The sequence below is a fragment of the Daucus carota genome, chromosome 6, assembly GCF_001625215.2.
Source record: "Daucus carota subsp. sativus chromosome 6, DH1 v3.0, whole genome shotgun sequence".
NCBI lineage: Eukaryota > Viridiplantae > Streptophyta > Magnoliopsida > Apiales > Apiaceae > Daucus > Daucus carota.
This window is the reverse complement of record NC_030386.2, coordinates 17,080,726-17,098,104: the sequence shown is the minus strand read 5'-3', so window position 1 is coordinate 17,098,104 and position 17,379 is coordinate 17,080,726. Positions and strand designations below refer to the sequence as shown.

The 17,379-nt window shown below is 33.8% G+C and overlaps 2 protein-coding genes across 2 annotated transcripts; both read right to left on the bottom strand.

Annotated features, from left to right (window-relative positions):
• Positions 1 to 1,227: 1,227 nt before the first annotated feature.
• On the bottom strand, positions 1,228 to 4,966 carry LOC135147228 (uncharacterized). Its single transcript, XM_064080099.1, has 4 exons — positions 4,838 to 4,966; positions 2,172 to 4,708; positions 2,013 to 2,097; positions 1,228 to 1,929 (listed from the first exon to the last, which is right to left on the bottom strand). Exons 1-4 carry the CDS (start codon positions 4,964 to 4,966, stop codon positions 1,228 to 1,230), a joined length of 3,453 nt encoding a protein of 1,150 aa, XP_063936169.1.
• Positions 4,967 to 15,261: 10,295 nt separating this feature from the next.
• LOC108225961 (uncharacterized) lies at positions 15,262 to 16,779 on the bottom strand. The gene has a single exon (XM_017400912.1). The coding sequence runs from the start codon at positions 16,777 to 16,779 to the stop codon at positions 15,262 to 15,264; it is 1,518 nt and encodes a 505-aa protein (XP_017256401.1).
• Between the last annotated feature and the right edge of the window lie 600 nt (positions 16,780 to 17,379).

The window sequence follows — 17,379 nt, the reverse complement described above, 5'->3', positions numbered from 1 at the left end:
AAATAAAATAAATAAAATTCAATATTTCATTATAATATTCCTTCAACTAATGTTCAAAATGATTGATTTTAAGGACCCATATAAGTTAAGTAATTATATTCATATCCGTACGGTTGGATCATTTAAATTATTTATTTATTTTTTTTAAAAATTAACCCTACGTTCATATTTAAGTATAACCTAATATTTTTGTTATAATATCTCAACAGATAAAATCCTATTGATTTGATTTTTGGTATACAAGTACGATAACTACTTAATTTACGATCCGTACGGTTGGATCGCCCAAAAAATAAATTGATATTTCGAAAGTGTAAACCCTAGGATAAGTTCAGATAAAATCCAAACCCTGAACTCCGACGTTCACTGCAATGCATGATTCGTAACAGAAAAGCGTCTTTATAATTTTTTTTATATTTTTCTTCTTTTGTTATCGTGATTAGTACCTTAAATTAGACCATATCACAAAGATTCTACATTTTTCTGTTGTTTGAATAATTAATTTGAAGTTAGTTAGTTAGTATTTATAAATTGTTATGAAAATAAAAAATTTTAAAAATCAAATATTAAGTGATGAATATTTTTATATTAATTTAGTAACTAATTAAAAGCTAGTTTCAATTTTTTTAGTTTTTTTTTAATAGTTTACTTAGCCGTATAATTTTTTTTGTTTTTCTCACAAGTCAAAACCGACCGCACAGCGGTCGGAAATGAAGGAAAATATGATCGGTTTTCTGCATTGAGGATAATGGTCGGAAATGACTTAAAGTTGGTCGGTTTTCTGTGTTCAGTTTATAAGTTTGGTTGGAAATATGTTGCATTTAGTCGGATTTCTGTGTTCAGTTTACGAGTTTGGTCGGAAATATCAAGCAAATGGTCGGTTTTCTGTGTTTAAATTTTTGTTTTTTTTACAAGTCAAAACCGACTGCCAGTATATGCTGTTGGTCGGTTTTCTGCAGTACAATGAATACAATTGGTTGGAAAAGTGATGAGTTTGGTCGGTTTTCTGCAAGAAAATGACCACAATTGGTCGGAAATGACCCCAAGTCGGTCGGTTTTCTGGGTGTAAATGAAAAAAAAAAGATCAAAATGACCATGATTTGTCGCTTTTCTGCGTATACAATGACCAAATTTCACAAAATAAATCTCATAACATTTCAATTTTGAAGCATAATATTACAATTTCAATTCCATGAAACTAAAATAGTTAATTACAATATCTAGCCACTAATCAATATCTTCATAACCTTCTTCTTCTTCTCCTCCTCCTCCTCCTCCTATTTCTTCTTCATTTTCTTGATCTTCCCCATCAAATTCTTCATTGTTTTCATCTTCATCATCGTCATCAACTTCATCATTATCATGATCTTCGAATCGAATTCTTGGAATTGGCTCATATTGTGCAAAGTCAACGAACAATGAAAATATTGAAGTGGATGCATTAGATATATTTTCTTGGTAGGGATTTTCGGTAGAAGGGGTAGTTGATTCATCAAGAGGACTATTTTTAATTGAAATAACCGTATAGAAGTTACTACGAGGATTTAATACACTTGGTGCATAATACACTTGGGTCGCTTGACTTGCTAAAACAAATACCTCGTTCGACCTTAGTCTTGACTTTATGTCTATACTAACAATTCGATTTTTGTCAACATGTACACCGCTTCCCGCGGAATCAAACCAACAACATTTAAACAAATACACATGATTTCCCCCCCTATAAACAAGTCTAATAATTTCTTCTAATTGACCATAATAATTTTCAAGGGCATTAACATGAGATGTACCTTTGACAAGGACACCGGATTTATCCTTACAACGAAATTTATATCCATTAACCTTGCAAGATTGAAACGTCATAATCATGCGAGATGGTCCATTAAGTAGATCTTTGAACCGTGGATATATTGCAACATCATTTTCAATCTAAATATAATAACATACAAATCAATACAAGATGAAAACAAAAATCAATACAAAATCAAAACAAAAAATAATAAATGTGTTACCTTTTTCTTGAACCAAATTTTGAAGTTAGTCTTGAGAAGTGATTCCAATTCTTCGGGCGTTGCACCCGTATAAGATGCGTATTCTCTACACAAAAGTGTGGATAGTTAAAACAAGATTCAAACTTACTTTTTATGAATTTTTTCACAAAATAAACATACCGAATATATGGTTGAACCTCTGGCATGTTCAAGAGAACATAATATTCCGCAATGAAGTATTCATCATCATCCAAGTATCGAACAACATGTTTTCCCAAACACTCAATTGGATATCTAAAAACCTCCAAAATACTATCATCTTGTTTCTCAACCGCAACTTCGTTCCTTCCCACGGTGTTATGAATCGTGCCAACATTTGACTTAAAGTAATATGAACAAAAGTTGACGGTTTCTTCTTCGACATATTTTTCCGCAATCGAACCTTCCACTCGTGCCTTATTCTTGATCTTATCTTTCATAAACTTTAACAACCGTTCAAAAGGATACATCCATCTATAGTGAACGGGTCCCCCTAGACGACATTCTTCGGCCAAGTGTAAAACCAAGTGTTCCATAATATCAAAAGAGCTTGGGGGGAAAATAGTTTCTAGCACACATAGTGTCTTTACTATGGATTTCTCTAGAAGTTCTAGATCACTACGTACTAGAATTGTCGAACAAATATCGGCAAAGTAATTTGATAGTGCCGCAAGGGCATCCAAAATATCACGAGGTAAAAACTCACGAAAAGCAATACTCATCAATTTTTGCATAAAAATATGACAATCATGCGATTTTAACCCGTGAAACTTGAGAACATCCATTTTGACACATCGAGCTAGATTTGAGCAACACCCGTCGGGAAGATCTAATGATGATACCCATTCACATAATTGGCGAAGTTGGGGTCTTGTAAGCGTAAAACGTGCCTTTGGCTTCACCCCATTATTTAACCATAACCCGGACATCACACCAAGTTCCTTACAATCCATCCTAGACTTGTTGTGATCCTTTGACTTGAAACGGTCATCCACAATTGTGTAAAATACATTTTTAAAAACATTCTTTTCGGTATGCATAACATCAATACAATGACGTAACCTAAGTGACGACCAATATTCAAGTTCATAGAAAATTGGCCTACTAGTCCAATTGTGTTCTTTGCCATAACCCAAAGCTCGTTGTTTGGTCAATCTTCCGGGAGGAGGGAATTGCAAATGATTAAATGTTGATATTTCATACTCCCCACTCATCCGACCCCTAAAAACGGCCCGCTCTGTACTTGCGAACTTGGGTCCTTTTTTCCGTAACGAATCATTTTCATTCAAAAAAATTCGATTAGTCCCATACCAACATGGCTTTCCACAATTTTTAAGTTGGAAGCCTTTTACACTTCCAAGACAAACCGGGCATCCACATTTGCCTTTTGTTGACCATCCTTTGAGTTGTGCTAAAGCCGGAAAGTCACTTATAGTCCACATCAATGCCGCCCTCATGTGGAAATTATTTTTTTGTGATTGATCAAATGTCTCAACTCCACTATGCCACAAAATCTTTAACTCATCAATAAGCGGACGAAGAAATACATGAAGATCCTTCTTTGTATTATCCGGACCCGGAATAATGAGAGTCAAAAACATGTAGGGTTTTTTCATTGACATCGATGGAGGAAGATTATACACAACAACTACTACCGGCCAAAGACTATATACTTTATTACCGGAATTATCAAAAGGATTAAAACCATCGGTTGAAAGACCAAGTCGTACATTACGAAATTCCTTAGCAAACGAAGGGTGTTGCAAGTCAAAATTTTTCCAATCATCTCCGTCCGAGGGGTGACTAATTTCTCCCTCTTTTACCTCTCTATTCTTGTACCATGTCATTTGTTTAGCCGTATGCTCCGACATAAATAATCTTTTGAGACGATCTATAAGAGGAAAATGTCTTAAAATCTTACGAGGAATTGTGGTACTCTTTTTTCCACATGCTTCTTTGTAACGACTCTTTCCACAATGATCACAATCTTTTTTGTCTTTATCATCCCCATAAAACAACATGCAATTATTTTCACAAGCATCAATTTTGTTGTATGAAAGCTTCAATTCCTTTACTATTTTCTTCACCTCATAGTAAGTAGATGGTAATGTGTGTTTTGGTGGAAGAACATCGCCAATAATCTCAAGTAACAAATTAAAAGATTTCTCACTACAATGGGATTCATTCTTAAAGTGCAACAACCTTGTGGTGAAAGATAGTTTTGTGTAATTGGTGTTTCCCGGATATATTGGTGTTCCACATCTATTGACTTCTTTGTAAAATTCGGAAGCATCCGCATTAGGTGGTTCTTCTACTCTACTAGTACAAGCCTTAGGTTCGGCTCCAACATCTCTTAACATCGCTTCCATGTCTACCGGTTTTTCAACTTCTCTTTGAACACGATTATTTTTTCTTCGTGATGACTCCCCATGAGATGTCCAAATTTTATAACCCAAGCAAATTCCATTAGCTATCAAATGATATCTAACATTTTCAATGGTCTCCCATGTCCCATTTTTACAATTAACACATGGACACTTCATCAAATCTTCAACTACACCTTTATTCTCAATTGCAAATTTTATAAATTGCTCAACACCCAATTTATATTCCGGAGTAAGTGTTATTCGGTTACTTTCTAATCGACGATTCATCCAACTACGATCATTGGTCGACATCTACATACAAGCATACACAAACAACTCAAAACAATATACACACACATACACATATATATACACACAATTATATACACAATTATATACACAAATATATACACATATGTACACATATATACACATATATACACATATATACACATACAAACATTTCATACCTCCAAGTTCAATTTCAACTTCACCTCCTATTTCAACTCCACCTCCTATTTCAACTTCACCTAGAATTTCAACTTCACCTTCAATTTCAAAATTACACATTTCATAATTAGAAATATATTCAAAAAAGAAGACAAACATTTTAAGGTTAATTCATACCTTCAAATTTTTTTCTCTTCCACAAATATATAATTATGCTAAATTAACAATAAGACTTGGTGAGGTGAGGGACTTAAGCAAACTAAAAAAGTTGAAAAGTCATTTCCGACCGCCATTTAAAGATAAGACGGTCGGAAATGCCACGGCGGCCCCCACAGCTCATCCCCTCAGCCAATCACCGGCTGACACAGGCAAACAAAGCTAGGTTGGTCGGAAATGGCAGAACTTGGTCGGAATTGACTTGGTCGGGAAAAAAAACAGGGCACAACTGTGAAGCTTCTGTTCTAAAACCGACCGATAATGCGCGGTCGGTTATGTGGTCACAGCTCATCCCCTCAGCCAATCAGCAGACGACACTTGTAACACAGCCAGGCTGGTCGGAAATGTCACAACTCGGTCGGAAATGACTTGGTCGGAAATGAAAATCCGAGCTCAGATGCAAAGCTTCTGGTCTAAAACCGACCGATTCGTGACGGTCGGTTATGTGGTCTCGTTGACGCGGCGTCCATGTCAGCTGAGAAAAAGCAAGGGAATGGGGCCCACCCCCTTTTAACCGACCGATCATGGTTGGTCGGTAACGTCGGTCGGAAATGACCCTCACATTTCTGACCGGAGTTGTTTTGGTCGGTACGTCAGTCGGTTATGTGCTCTTTATTTCCGACCAAGTCCGTCGGTCGGTTTTATTGGTCGGTTATGTGCGCTTTTCTTGTAGTGGTAAACAATTTTGTGCACCAAATAAATTGTAGTGTAGTAATTTACTCAAATCCTCATAAAAAAAATATCATTATTTTTATGCTCCTTATTATTCTATATCTTCAAATTCAATTATTCTTCTTTGGGAAGGAGTTAGTTACGGTCTTATTCATTATTATTTTTAGATTGTAATTTCTTTTGTGTGCACAAAATATATGAATAGAACAAGTAATTTGAAATACAAAAAGTCCTAAATATAGATTCCGACTATAATTATTATTTCTTTTGTTCTAATAATACAATAATATAAATGAAACATATATATTTAGAAGTTCTTTTTCAACATATATTTATATTATACATAATTAACCATAATCATATCTACAATAATTATATAAATAATATATAGGAGTACTGTATAATAAGGAAGTATGTTCTTTTTCATTTTCTAAGATGTGTATATATCATTTTATAATAAATATATTATATATGTTTACAATGCAATAATATATGCAATATATGCCTCAAAAATGCAAATATGTCTTTCAAAGTTTATATTCTAAGAAAAAAAATTTGTTAGCCCGAGTAAGCTACAAATCTGGGTCTGCATATAATTTATACTCCGTTCCTTTGACTATACTTTTCGGATGTCCCTTCAATTCTATACATTTCAAAATTTTCCCATAATAATAAACTTTTATAATATAAAAATCTCACCCACCCACCGACTTCATCTACTTTTCCAAATTTATCATTTAAATATTAATGGGTCTCACCAGTTTAGCTACTTTTCTTTCTCTTTCTCATCACTTTACATTACTTTATACACTTTTCTTAGTCACAGTGCCCGATACAAATGTATATATATCAAAGGGATGGAAGGATCTTAGTCACAGTGTCCGATACAAATGTATATATATCAAAGGGATGGAAGGAGTACTAGTTTATAACTCATTTAACGCAATTTCAAATGTGTTTGAAAAACTTGCATTTTTTTTTAAAAATTATATTTATTTTAATAATTCGTACCAGGTATGGATATTTGCAATATATATATATATATATATATATATATATATATATATATATATTCTTATTAATATATATTTATAAAATGTAATATTATTTACTTTAATTTATTAATTATGTTACTAATATTCTATATGCTAAGTTATTCGCGATTAGAGTCAAGATTTTCAAATGAGTGAAAATAAAATAATTTAGTGATATTTAATAATTATATCTGAAAAGAGAATAGAAATGAGAAAATAATAATAAATTTTATGATAAGAATTATATTCTACTTATAAAATTTTCTTTTATTTCATTTTAAACTTAATATTGTAATTAGAAAACCTTTCTTTTTAATTTTAACAAAATCTACTCAATACAAAAAGAAATCGGAACGTTTTCCAATTACTTAACCTTCTTCAAATTGATTTAGATCAACGAAAATATCAATTATTTCTCATATATATTTAAGTATTATATATAACAATCTTTTATTATATGAATATAAGTGTTTATCAAATAATAAGATCAAATAATTTTTATTTATACTGCGGTATTTTAAATATATAAAAAGTAAAATTCATATTATAATTACGAAACTTACTTGTATTCGAATTTTACAAAACCTATATCTTCTATTTATAATAATTTAAAATAATAATCATATTCTATGTTTAAAATATAGCTAATACAGCTTGTACCATTGAAATGGAAGGTGTTACCCGTTTAGTAAATTTAAGATCATGTCTTATATATTCAATTTAACCAACGATTATAACCAACCTTCTTGAAAATGCCCTAACAACCTTCTTGAAAATGCCCTAACAACCTAATTCGAATAATTATTCAAATTTTAATAGATATTGGTCAACGACATTTTATTAATCCAAACTCGATCGAGTCTTGATTTTTATTACAATGTAGACATTATAATACTGATATTTGGAATTAAATAAATGTTATCTTTTTATCTAGTCGAACTTGCCAAATTCAAGATGTTGTCCATATTAAATAATTGAATTTTCGACCTGAGGCCTGAACTTTAGGTATATATGGAGCTTTAAAGATTTTCAACGGTTCACTTCTTACTTTGCATGAATTATTGAATCGATAATGATATATTCCTGCAACATGCATACAAAGGAGGCTTTCCAGCTGGAGACCACCAAGGCACACCAAGCTCATTCATGCACCAGTACACTAAATATGTACATATACTTTTATTACTTAAAAAGGAACACACATATATATATGCAGCAAACAGTTGACACAGGGATGAAAAGAATGTACACGCAAATACATGCATTGATAACCACTTAAATAACCTCTTCCGGTATTCCCCAGTTGTTCCCCAGTTGTCATCAAAACACATAAGCTTCTTTCTCGTCATCAATAAGTTCTTATAATTACATAAAAGCTAGCCAAGGTTCCATGGCTTCCCGCAACAGCACGCTCTTCCTTGGCCTCATTGTCGCCATTTCTGCAATCATGGCGGCAGCTCCCTCAATGGCATTGTAATTTCACTTGACGATCCCATCTCTGTCAGAGATATGATCGTAATTCAGGGTGTCCTGTCCTGTGCGATCAATGTTACTTTTTCACCAAATAGCACTGTTCCGGCTAGCAACCCCCATGTTTAATCTTGCATATGCTATATCGCAAACCCTAATATACAAAATAAAAAATAAATTAAAATTTATGCTATGTCTATGAAGTTCCGATCATTTTTTAGCTTCTGATAATAAATTAACTATTCCCGATGATTTAATTGACTTATACAATATAATTTCTAAACAATGTACAGATGCGCCATTAAAATTGTTGGAATTTAATCTTAAACTTATTTAAGTATTTGTTTATTTATTTAGTTTTAAATAAATTAGCTGTAGTGTTTAATTTATATTATGACTTGGTCATATGCAGTAGCAGGTTATTAGGAGAATTAGCGTTAAGTAGAGGAAATGTGGGAGCATAGTGGAGTAAGTTGATTCTATCACTAGTTTCCTATTTTACAGTTGGTGCTTGTTTGGTATCATCAGGAAGTAAATTCCAATAGTAATATCTACTTCCGATTTTTGTTAAATATCATGGAAGTATCAGAAAATTGTTTGGTTGACACGTGAGGTATTATACTTCCCTCATATTGTTTTTTTGTATTTTAAAAATGATATAATTTAATAATTATAATATCTTTTATTATAACTAAATGATAAATATTATTATTTGATAAAAATAATAATTATACAAAATTATATGTACTTTAAAAATAAATCCAAATTATTTGGCGATAAAAATATTCCATATTGACAATTACACAATGAAAAAAAAATTAATAGAATCATTTTTTTATTTTATATAAAATTTGGATATAAAGTTATTAAATAAATTAATTATTCAAACTTATTCCTAACCATAGATTAGATTATATTTATAAAATTTTGACAAAATAATATTATTAATACATTATTATTTTCTCAATATTTTTAACTGAATTAAAATAATATATTCAATGTTTTAATAAAGAAAAATAATTTAGTAATAATATTTTGAGTTACATATAATAATAATAATAATAATAATAATAATAATAATAATCTTTTATATATGTATTAATATATATAGTAGAATATTTTATATATTGTTACTAGCATATTGTACAAAAATTAACTTTACAAAAGTGTTGGAAGTGTGAGTTAACGAGGGGGAGTGGGTAAGTGACTTTCCACGTTTTACACCTATTAGAAGTTCCCAGCAACTTAAACTTCACCTGATTTTGGTAAACCAAACAATTAGGTGGATCCTTACTTCCCAAGTATTTTAAATATCCTCATCACTTACTGTCTACCAAACGACCTCGCAGCATTAGTATTTAAACCGTTGCATGTAATCAGTTTACATATATAAGAAGTTTTAGTTTTCCTCTCTGCAAATATTTTCCTACGTTGTCTAAACAACTTATATACATTATTTAGATTACGTTATTTTTTTCAACAAAAATTATTGTGCGGAAATAGAACTCTTGCAAATACAACGTCAGACATGATGGGGATATTTGGTTTCACGTTGGTTCCTCAAATTGGAAGCGAAATTGGAGACCTAACGAATTTCTTGGTTGCCCTAGTAGCAAGTGTACAGTAGTTGTTACCCCTCCTCTCGCTAGCTGCAACGCCACCCTCCCCGCACTGGAAATCTTGTATCAAGGCTTTCCACATCACGCATCTTCCTATCCGCATTTAGTAATATTCTCGCTATGACCATTTTATATATCTATGAGTTCCAGATAGCTTGATTATCCCATTAAGAGTATAATATATCTATATATATGCATCGCTGAATAAACCTGAAGAAAAACTATCGATGCTTAATTATCATGTTCACTCGCAAGTGAGCAGTATGTAGCTTCCAAGCTTTGTTAAGCAGAGATCAGAACAGAATGAAGTGTGTGATATTCTGTGTATACTGTTGGGCTTTTAATCTAAATTTGTGGGCTTAATTTTATTAGTCTGTACGTCTTTTGCTGTTTGGGTCGATCAGCAAGTCTGAGTTTCCAGCTGATAGAATCAAGCAGTGAAGTCGCGGAGATAGTTTAGGAGCTTTCTTTGTTATCATTTGAATAAGATTAATTAGTATTAGGAGTTCTGAGTTGTCATGGAGTCCTGGTTTCTAGCAGCTGTTAGTTGTTTTCCTTATGCATTCTATATATGTATTCAGTTGCAACTTGCAAGTAATAAAAGTAAGCTGAGCGTACAAAGAGTTTTTCCTCAGTTTATTCCTTTAAACTTTCACAGGTTTAATAGAGTTTGGTTCATTTGTATCCAACAATCTGGTATTAGAGCGAGGTTAGTTTGTGCATGCCCGAGTTTATACCCAGAATGTCTTTGACAGATACAGGAAAATGCAAGAATCGTACGATAAGCCTGAGTTATCCCATGCTGACGAGAGAGAACTATATGTGGGCTATGAAGATGAAAGTGTATATGCAGGCCCATGGTGTTTGGGCAGCCATTGATCCGGAGGGGTCGAAGATGCGAGTTGAAGACAAGACGGACAAGATAGCCTTAGCAGCTATTTATCAAGGTGTCCCTGAGGATATCTTGTTGACACTGGCAGAAAAGAAAGCCGCTAAAGATGTTGGAATTAATGCACTTTCACATTCATGTATCTCTAGTATTTTCTAGCAAGATCGGTTTTAATTATATGTTCATGAACATAGTAATCTGATCATCAAGAATTCATTGAATCTGATATCTACAAATATTCTAGAAACATCTATAAGGACATATATATTACATTGTACTTCTTCAGCATGAGATATATACAAAATCACAAGTTTCATATAGATATTAAGAGCTCTGCAGTAGCAACTCAATAAAAATTCCTACAAATTGGCATCAGAGCAGTGTTTCGATTCTAAACTGGGATTGAAATAAGAAATTAAGTATGGCATCTACTTCAGTTCCTAGTGGTGAGTCCCAGTCATCTTTAATTCCCTTATTTGATGGTGAAGATTATGACTACTGGAAGATAAAAATGAAGACTGTTCTACGGGCTGAAGGCTTGTGGAATATCGTGGAGAAAGGCTTTGCAGAACCTGCTGACGAGGCTAGCTTGACAGAAGCAGAATTAAAGAAAATTGAAGCATTTCGTCGCCAAGATGCCAGAGCACTAAGCAAGCTTCAGATGGGTGTCACAAAACTAATTTTTTTCAAGGATTTCAAGAGTAAATAAGGCAAAAGAAGCATGGGAAATCCTCGAGACTGAATTTCATGGAGATGAGAAGGTGAGAAGTATCAATCTTCAAGCTCTTAAAAAAGATTTTCAGAATCTCAAAATGAAGGATTCTGAAAATATTCAAAGTTATTATGCTGGAGTAATGGAAATTGTGAACCAAATGAGAACTTATGGTGATGATATATCTGACCAACATGTTGTGGAGAAAATCTTGATCAGTTTGACGGACAAGTATGAAAATATTGTTGCTGTTATTGAAGAAACTAAAGATCTCACCAAGTTGTTAGTAAAAGAATTGATGGGCTTCTCTCCAAGCACATGAAAAGAGAAGATTTAAACAAACGGGGCAAACAGAGAATGCATTTCAGTCAAAGACAAAGGTGAAGGCGCAACAATTTACAAGGAAGGGTTGTTACAATCAGGAGCAGAAAAAGGCTGATTGGAGGAAAACAAATGAATATTTTAACAGCAACAAGAAGGTAGAAAACAATGACAGAGGTACAAGCTTTAACTCTAAACTATTCTGCAAAATTTGCAAAAAGACTAGTTATATGACATCTAAATGCTGGTTTAAGGGGAAACCACAATGTCATTATTATAATAGATTTGGTCACCTCGAGAAAGATTGCAGATTTAAATTTCAAGAAAGAGCAAATTTTACTGAAGAAAAGGTGGATAACAAAGAGGAAGATTGTTTATTTTATGCGTGTCATTCTAGTCACCATGAAGATAATAATGTTTGGTTCCTCGATAGTGGCTGCAGCAATCATATGTCTGAAAATGAAAATATTTTTGTGCACCTAGATACTACAGTAAATCCAAAGGTGAGAATGGGAAATGAGATATAAGTAGCTGAAGCGAAAGGCAAAGGCACGATTGCTGTCAAAACAAAATCTGGTGTAAAATATATTCGTGATGTTCTTCTTGTTCCAGATTTGAATGAAAATTGTTAAGTGTTGGACAGCTTCTGGAGCATGGTTATTCTCTTGTTTTTGAAGATAACTTTTGCAAGATTTTTGACAAGAAGAACAACAATCAGGCCATTGCTGAAGTAAAAATCGAGAACAACAGAAACTTTCCTATAACATTTGACTACAAAGCTTTAAAGGCTGATGTTGTTGAAGAATCATGACTTTGGCACAAGAGATTTTGTCACCTAAACTTTCAGGGATTAAAGCTTCTCAAGCAAAGAAACATGGTGGACGGACTACCGGAATTACAAAGTAAAATGGACCCTTGTGAAGGTTGTATCATGGGAAAACATCACAGAATTCCATTTCCTAAAGGGAAGTCATGGAGAGCTAGGGAACGTCTAGAGCTTATACATACCGATATTTGTGGCCCAATGAAGACTCCATCTTTGGGACAACAAAGGTACTTTATCATTTTTATTGACGATTTTAAAAGAATGACTTGGATTTACTTTTTGAAGGAGAAGTCAGAAGCTTTCACTGTGTTCAAGAGATTTAAAGCTCTTGTAGAAAAGCAATCAGGTTCTAGTATAAAGTGCATTCGAAGCGATAGAGGAGGAGAATATACATCTAAAGAATTTGAAGAATATTGCAAAGACGAAGGAATTTGGAAGCAACTAACAGCTGGATATAGTCCGCAGCAAAACGGAGTTGTTGAGCAGAAAAATAGAACCATTGTTGAAATGGGCAGATCCATGATGAATGAAAAATGGTTGCCAAAAAAGTTTTGGGCAGAAGCTACAAACACGGCTGTATATATCCTTAATCGGTGTCCCACGAAAGCTGTACAGAACATGACACCTTTGGAAGCATGGAGTGGTGAAAAACCTTCTGCAAGTCATTTTAAAATTTTTAGTTGTGTTTGTTATGCCCATATTCCTGCAGAGAAGCGTACTAAATTAGATGATAAAAGTACAAAATGCATTTTTATCGGATATAGTCTTGAGACTAAATTTGGATACAGACTTTATAATGTCAAAACTAACAAACTGATTGTTAGTAGAGATGTTTTATTTGATGAAAAAGCAGCCTGGGATTGGAGAGAAAAACAAGAGGACCATATCAGTCATCCTAATTCCTCAATAATAAGTGAAGAATGTGAAGAAAGTGATGAAAGAGAAGTACAAGCTCATACATCAGAATCTGGATCCGAGGATGATAATGAATCTCCACCAAGAAAATGGAGGCGATTAAGCGACATCTATCAGACCTGTAATTTTGTAGTTGGTGAACCAGAAACCTTTGAAGAAGCAGTGAAGCATGATGTATGGCAGCAAGCAATGGAAGAAGAAATGCATATGATTGAGAAAAATAAAACATGGGAGCTGGTAGACAAGCCTGAAGGAAGAGAAATTATCAGGATAAAGTGGATTTACAAGACTAAGTTAAATCAAAATGGAGAAATACAGAAACATAAGGCGATACTAGTCGCTAAAGGGTTCACACAAAAGGCTGGTATTGATTTTTCAGAGACATTCTCACATGTGGCAAGGTTAGAAACTATAAGAACCTTGATTGCTCTTGCAGCACAAAAGAGATGGAAAATTTCTCAGCTTGATGTTAAGTCAGCTTTCTTAAACGGAAAGCTGGATGAGGAAATTTATGTTGAGCAACCGCAAGGTTTTGTGGTAGCAGGGGGAAAAAATAAAGTATTAAAACTCAAAAAGGCCCTTCATGGTCTATAACAATCGCCTCGAACTTGGTACAAAGAAATTGATACTTTCTTTTTAAAAACATGGATTTCAAAGAAGTAAGAGTGAGGCAACTTTATATGTAAAGAAAAATGGATGCAATATTCTGATTGTGTGTCTCAATATTGACGATCTCATCTTTACAGGAAACGATGACAAAATGATGCAAAGCTTTAAAGAACACATGATGAAGGCATATGAGATGGGTGATTTAGGGCTGCTTGGTATCGAAGTAACTCAGAAGGCAGAAGGGATTTTTGTCTCACAAAAGAGGTATGCAAAAAGTATTCTTGAAAAATTTAATATTTCAAATTGCAAGCCTGTTTCTACACCCATTAGTTGTTAGTGAAAAGTTATCAAAAGATGATGGTGCATCAAGGGTTGATAGCTCTCTCTATAGAAGTTTAATTGGTAGCTTGTTGTATCTTACCGCCACAAGGCCTGACATCATGTTTGCTGCTACTTTACTATCACGATTTATGCAAAATCCTAGTCAAATTCACTTTGGAGCAGCAAAAAGAATTTTAAGATACTTGCAAGGAACTCTGGACTATGGCATCTGTTACAAGGCTGGAGAAAATTTAAATCTGATTGTTTACTCGGATAGTGATTGGGCTGGAAGTGTTGATGACATGAAAAGTACCTCAGGGTATGCATTTTTACTAGGTACAAACATCTGTTCTTGGCTGTCGATAAAGCAAAAGGTTGTTGCGCAATCATCAGCCGAAGCTGAGTATGTAGCAGCAGGGAAGGCAACCTCCCAAGCTATTTGGCTAAGAAGAATTCTTGAAGATATTGGCGAGAAGCAAAGGGAAGCAGCTATTTTGTTCTGTGATGATAAATCTGCCATCTCTATTGCAAAGAATCCAGTATGTCACGAAAGAACAAAACATATAGCAATCAAGTATCACTTCATCCGGGATGCAGTTGAAGAAGGCGAAATTAGACTACAGTTATTGCAAGTCTCAAGAACAACTCGCTGATATTTTTACAAAAGCTCTCCCCAAAGAGAAGTTCTGCTATCTACGAGATCGTATTGGAGTTGTCAAACAAGTGCATTAAGGGGGAGTGTTGGAATTAATGCACTTTCACATTCATGTATCTCTAGTATTTTCTAGTAAGATATGTTTTAATTATATGTTCATGAACATAGTAATCTGATCATCAGGAATTCATTGAATCTGATATCTACAAATATACTAGAAACATCCTCACATAGTAAATCATGTTGATCTAAAAGCTTTGCAACAGAGAGCAAATTATGCTTGAACTCAGGAATGTAGAAAACATTTGACAAAGTAATGTCAGAATTCAGAGAAACTGTACCAACAGTCCTCACATGCTTAACTGTACCATCAGGCAAAACAATCAGTAAAGGTGTAATCAGCTGTTCAGTATTGATGAAAACATCAAGAGAAATAGCCATATGATCACTTGCCCCTGTATCAATTACCCAAACCAAGCTGTTTGAAGCCACAGTAACAGAATTAGCTTGAGAATCAGGAATTGTGTCAACAAAATTCACAATAGAGTGTGAATCTGTAGAAGAATGTGCAGATTGATTCATCTGCATAAATTTCATAAAGTCCTTATATAATCCAAGATGATGAGAATCATCAACTGGAAAAGATGAATCCTGAACAGAAAAATCCAATGGAGACTCCTGAACATTTGCAGCTAATCTCTGATTTGACTTTTGTGTCACTGTGTTTGAAGAAGTATCAGAAGTTTTGCCTTTATACCAGTCAGGATATCCAACTAATTTGAAGCATGATTCCTTCAAATGTCCTTTCATTTTACAGAACTCACAGAATCTGTCAAGTTTATTTTTATTAACAGCTGAATCCTTAACATCTTTCTTTGCAGAAAATTTAGAATTCTGAAAATTACTGTTATTAGAGACAGTCATCAAAGCACTCATTTCTAGAGTTTGAGAATTAGCCAAGGCATTCTGTCTCTCAATTTGTTGTAACATATGATATACTTTGTTAACAGAAGGCAAAGGATCCATACTCAATATGTTGACCTTAGCCTGATCATAAGACTTGTTCAATCCAGCAATGAATTGAATCAATTTCTTCAATTGTTCACCCTCAACGATTCTCTTAAGGAATCCACAAGAACATTTAAGTAAAATACCACACGTACAGATAGGCAATGGATCAAGCACATGTAATTGATCCCAAACTTTCTTGAGTTTATTATAATACTGAGCAATAGAATCATCATTTTGTTGAACTGACATGAGATTCTTATGCAAATCATACAGCTGTGGAGCAGTAGAGTGACCATACCTTTCAGCGATCTCAGACCATAATTCCTGTGCTGAAGAGACAAACATGAAGCTCTCTGCAATTGATTTATCAATTGAGTTAATCAACAAGCTGCACACCATATAATCATTCCTGATCCACTTTTCCAGATCCTCAGAATCATCAGATGGACGAACGAGAGATCCGTTCGTGAATCCGAGTTTGTTCTTAGCGCCAAGCGCCATAGTAACACTCCGATGCCAATTGATGTAATTGTTTCCAGTGAAAACAACATGACCTAATTGAGCATTAGAATTGTCATTTGATGAAATGAAGTAGGGATCATTGTAACTAAGTGCGGTATTGTGAATCGTTCCAGATTGAAACGATTGAGAATTAGTTGCCATGACTGAACAGAGATCAAGACAAATGCGATGTAGAAAAGCTTGAATAGACAGTAGACAGAGTATTAATGGCGGAAATGGATAGATCGGTGCTCTGATACCATATGGAGAAAATAGAATGGAAGGAGAAAAACCAGATTGTATTCATAAACTGTATGTACAAACAGAATGGAAATTACAGGAAATGAAAGTTCTATCCAAACTGAAACAAACCAGCCAACTTATAGTGCTGAGATCCTAACAGAATCCTAACAGAAACTCCCTCTCAATTACTGTAGTATGAAAAGACTAAAAACTCCTTCTATTTATCTTGACAACATATGTATTACATTGTACTTCTTCAGCATGAGATATATACAAAATCACAAGTTGCATATAGATATTAAGAGCTCTGCAGTAGCAACACAATAAAAATTCCTACAAAAGAAGCCTGGGTGACTTTGAAAACATTATGTCAAGGAGCGGAACGTGTCAAGAAGGCGAGGATTCAAACTCTTAAAGATGAGTTTGAATCGATGAATATGAAGGATATGGACTCACTGGACGATTTTTGCTTGAAAATGAATGGATTAGTAACCAACATACGTGCACTTGCGGAGAGCG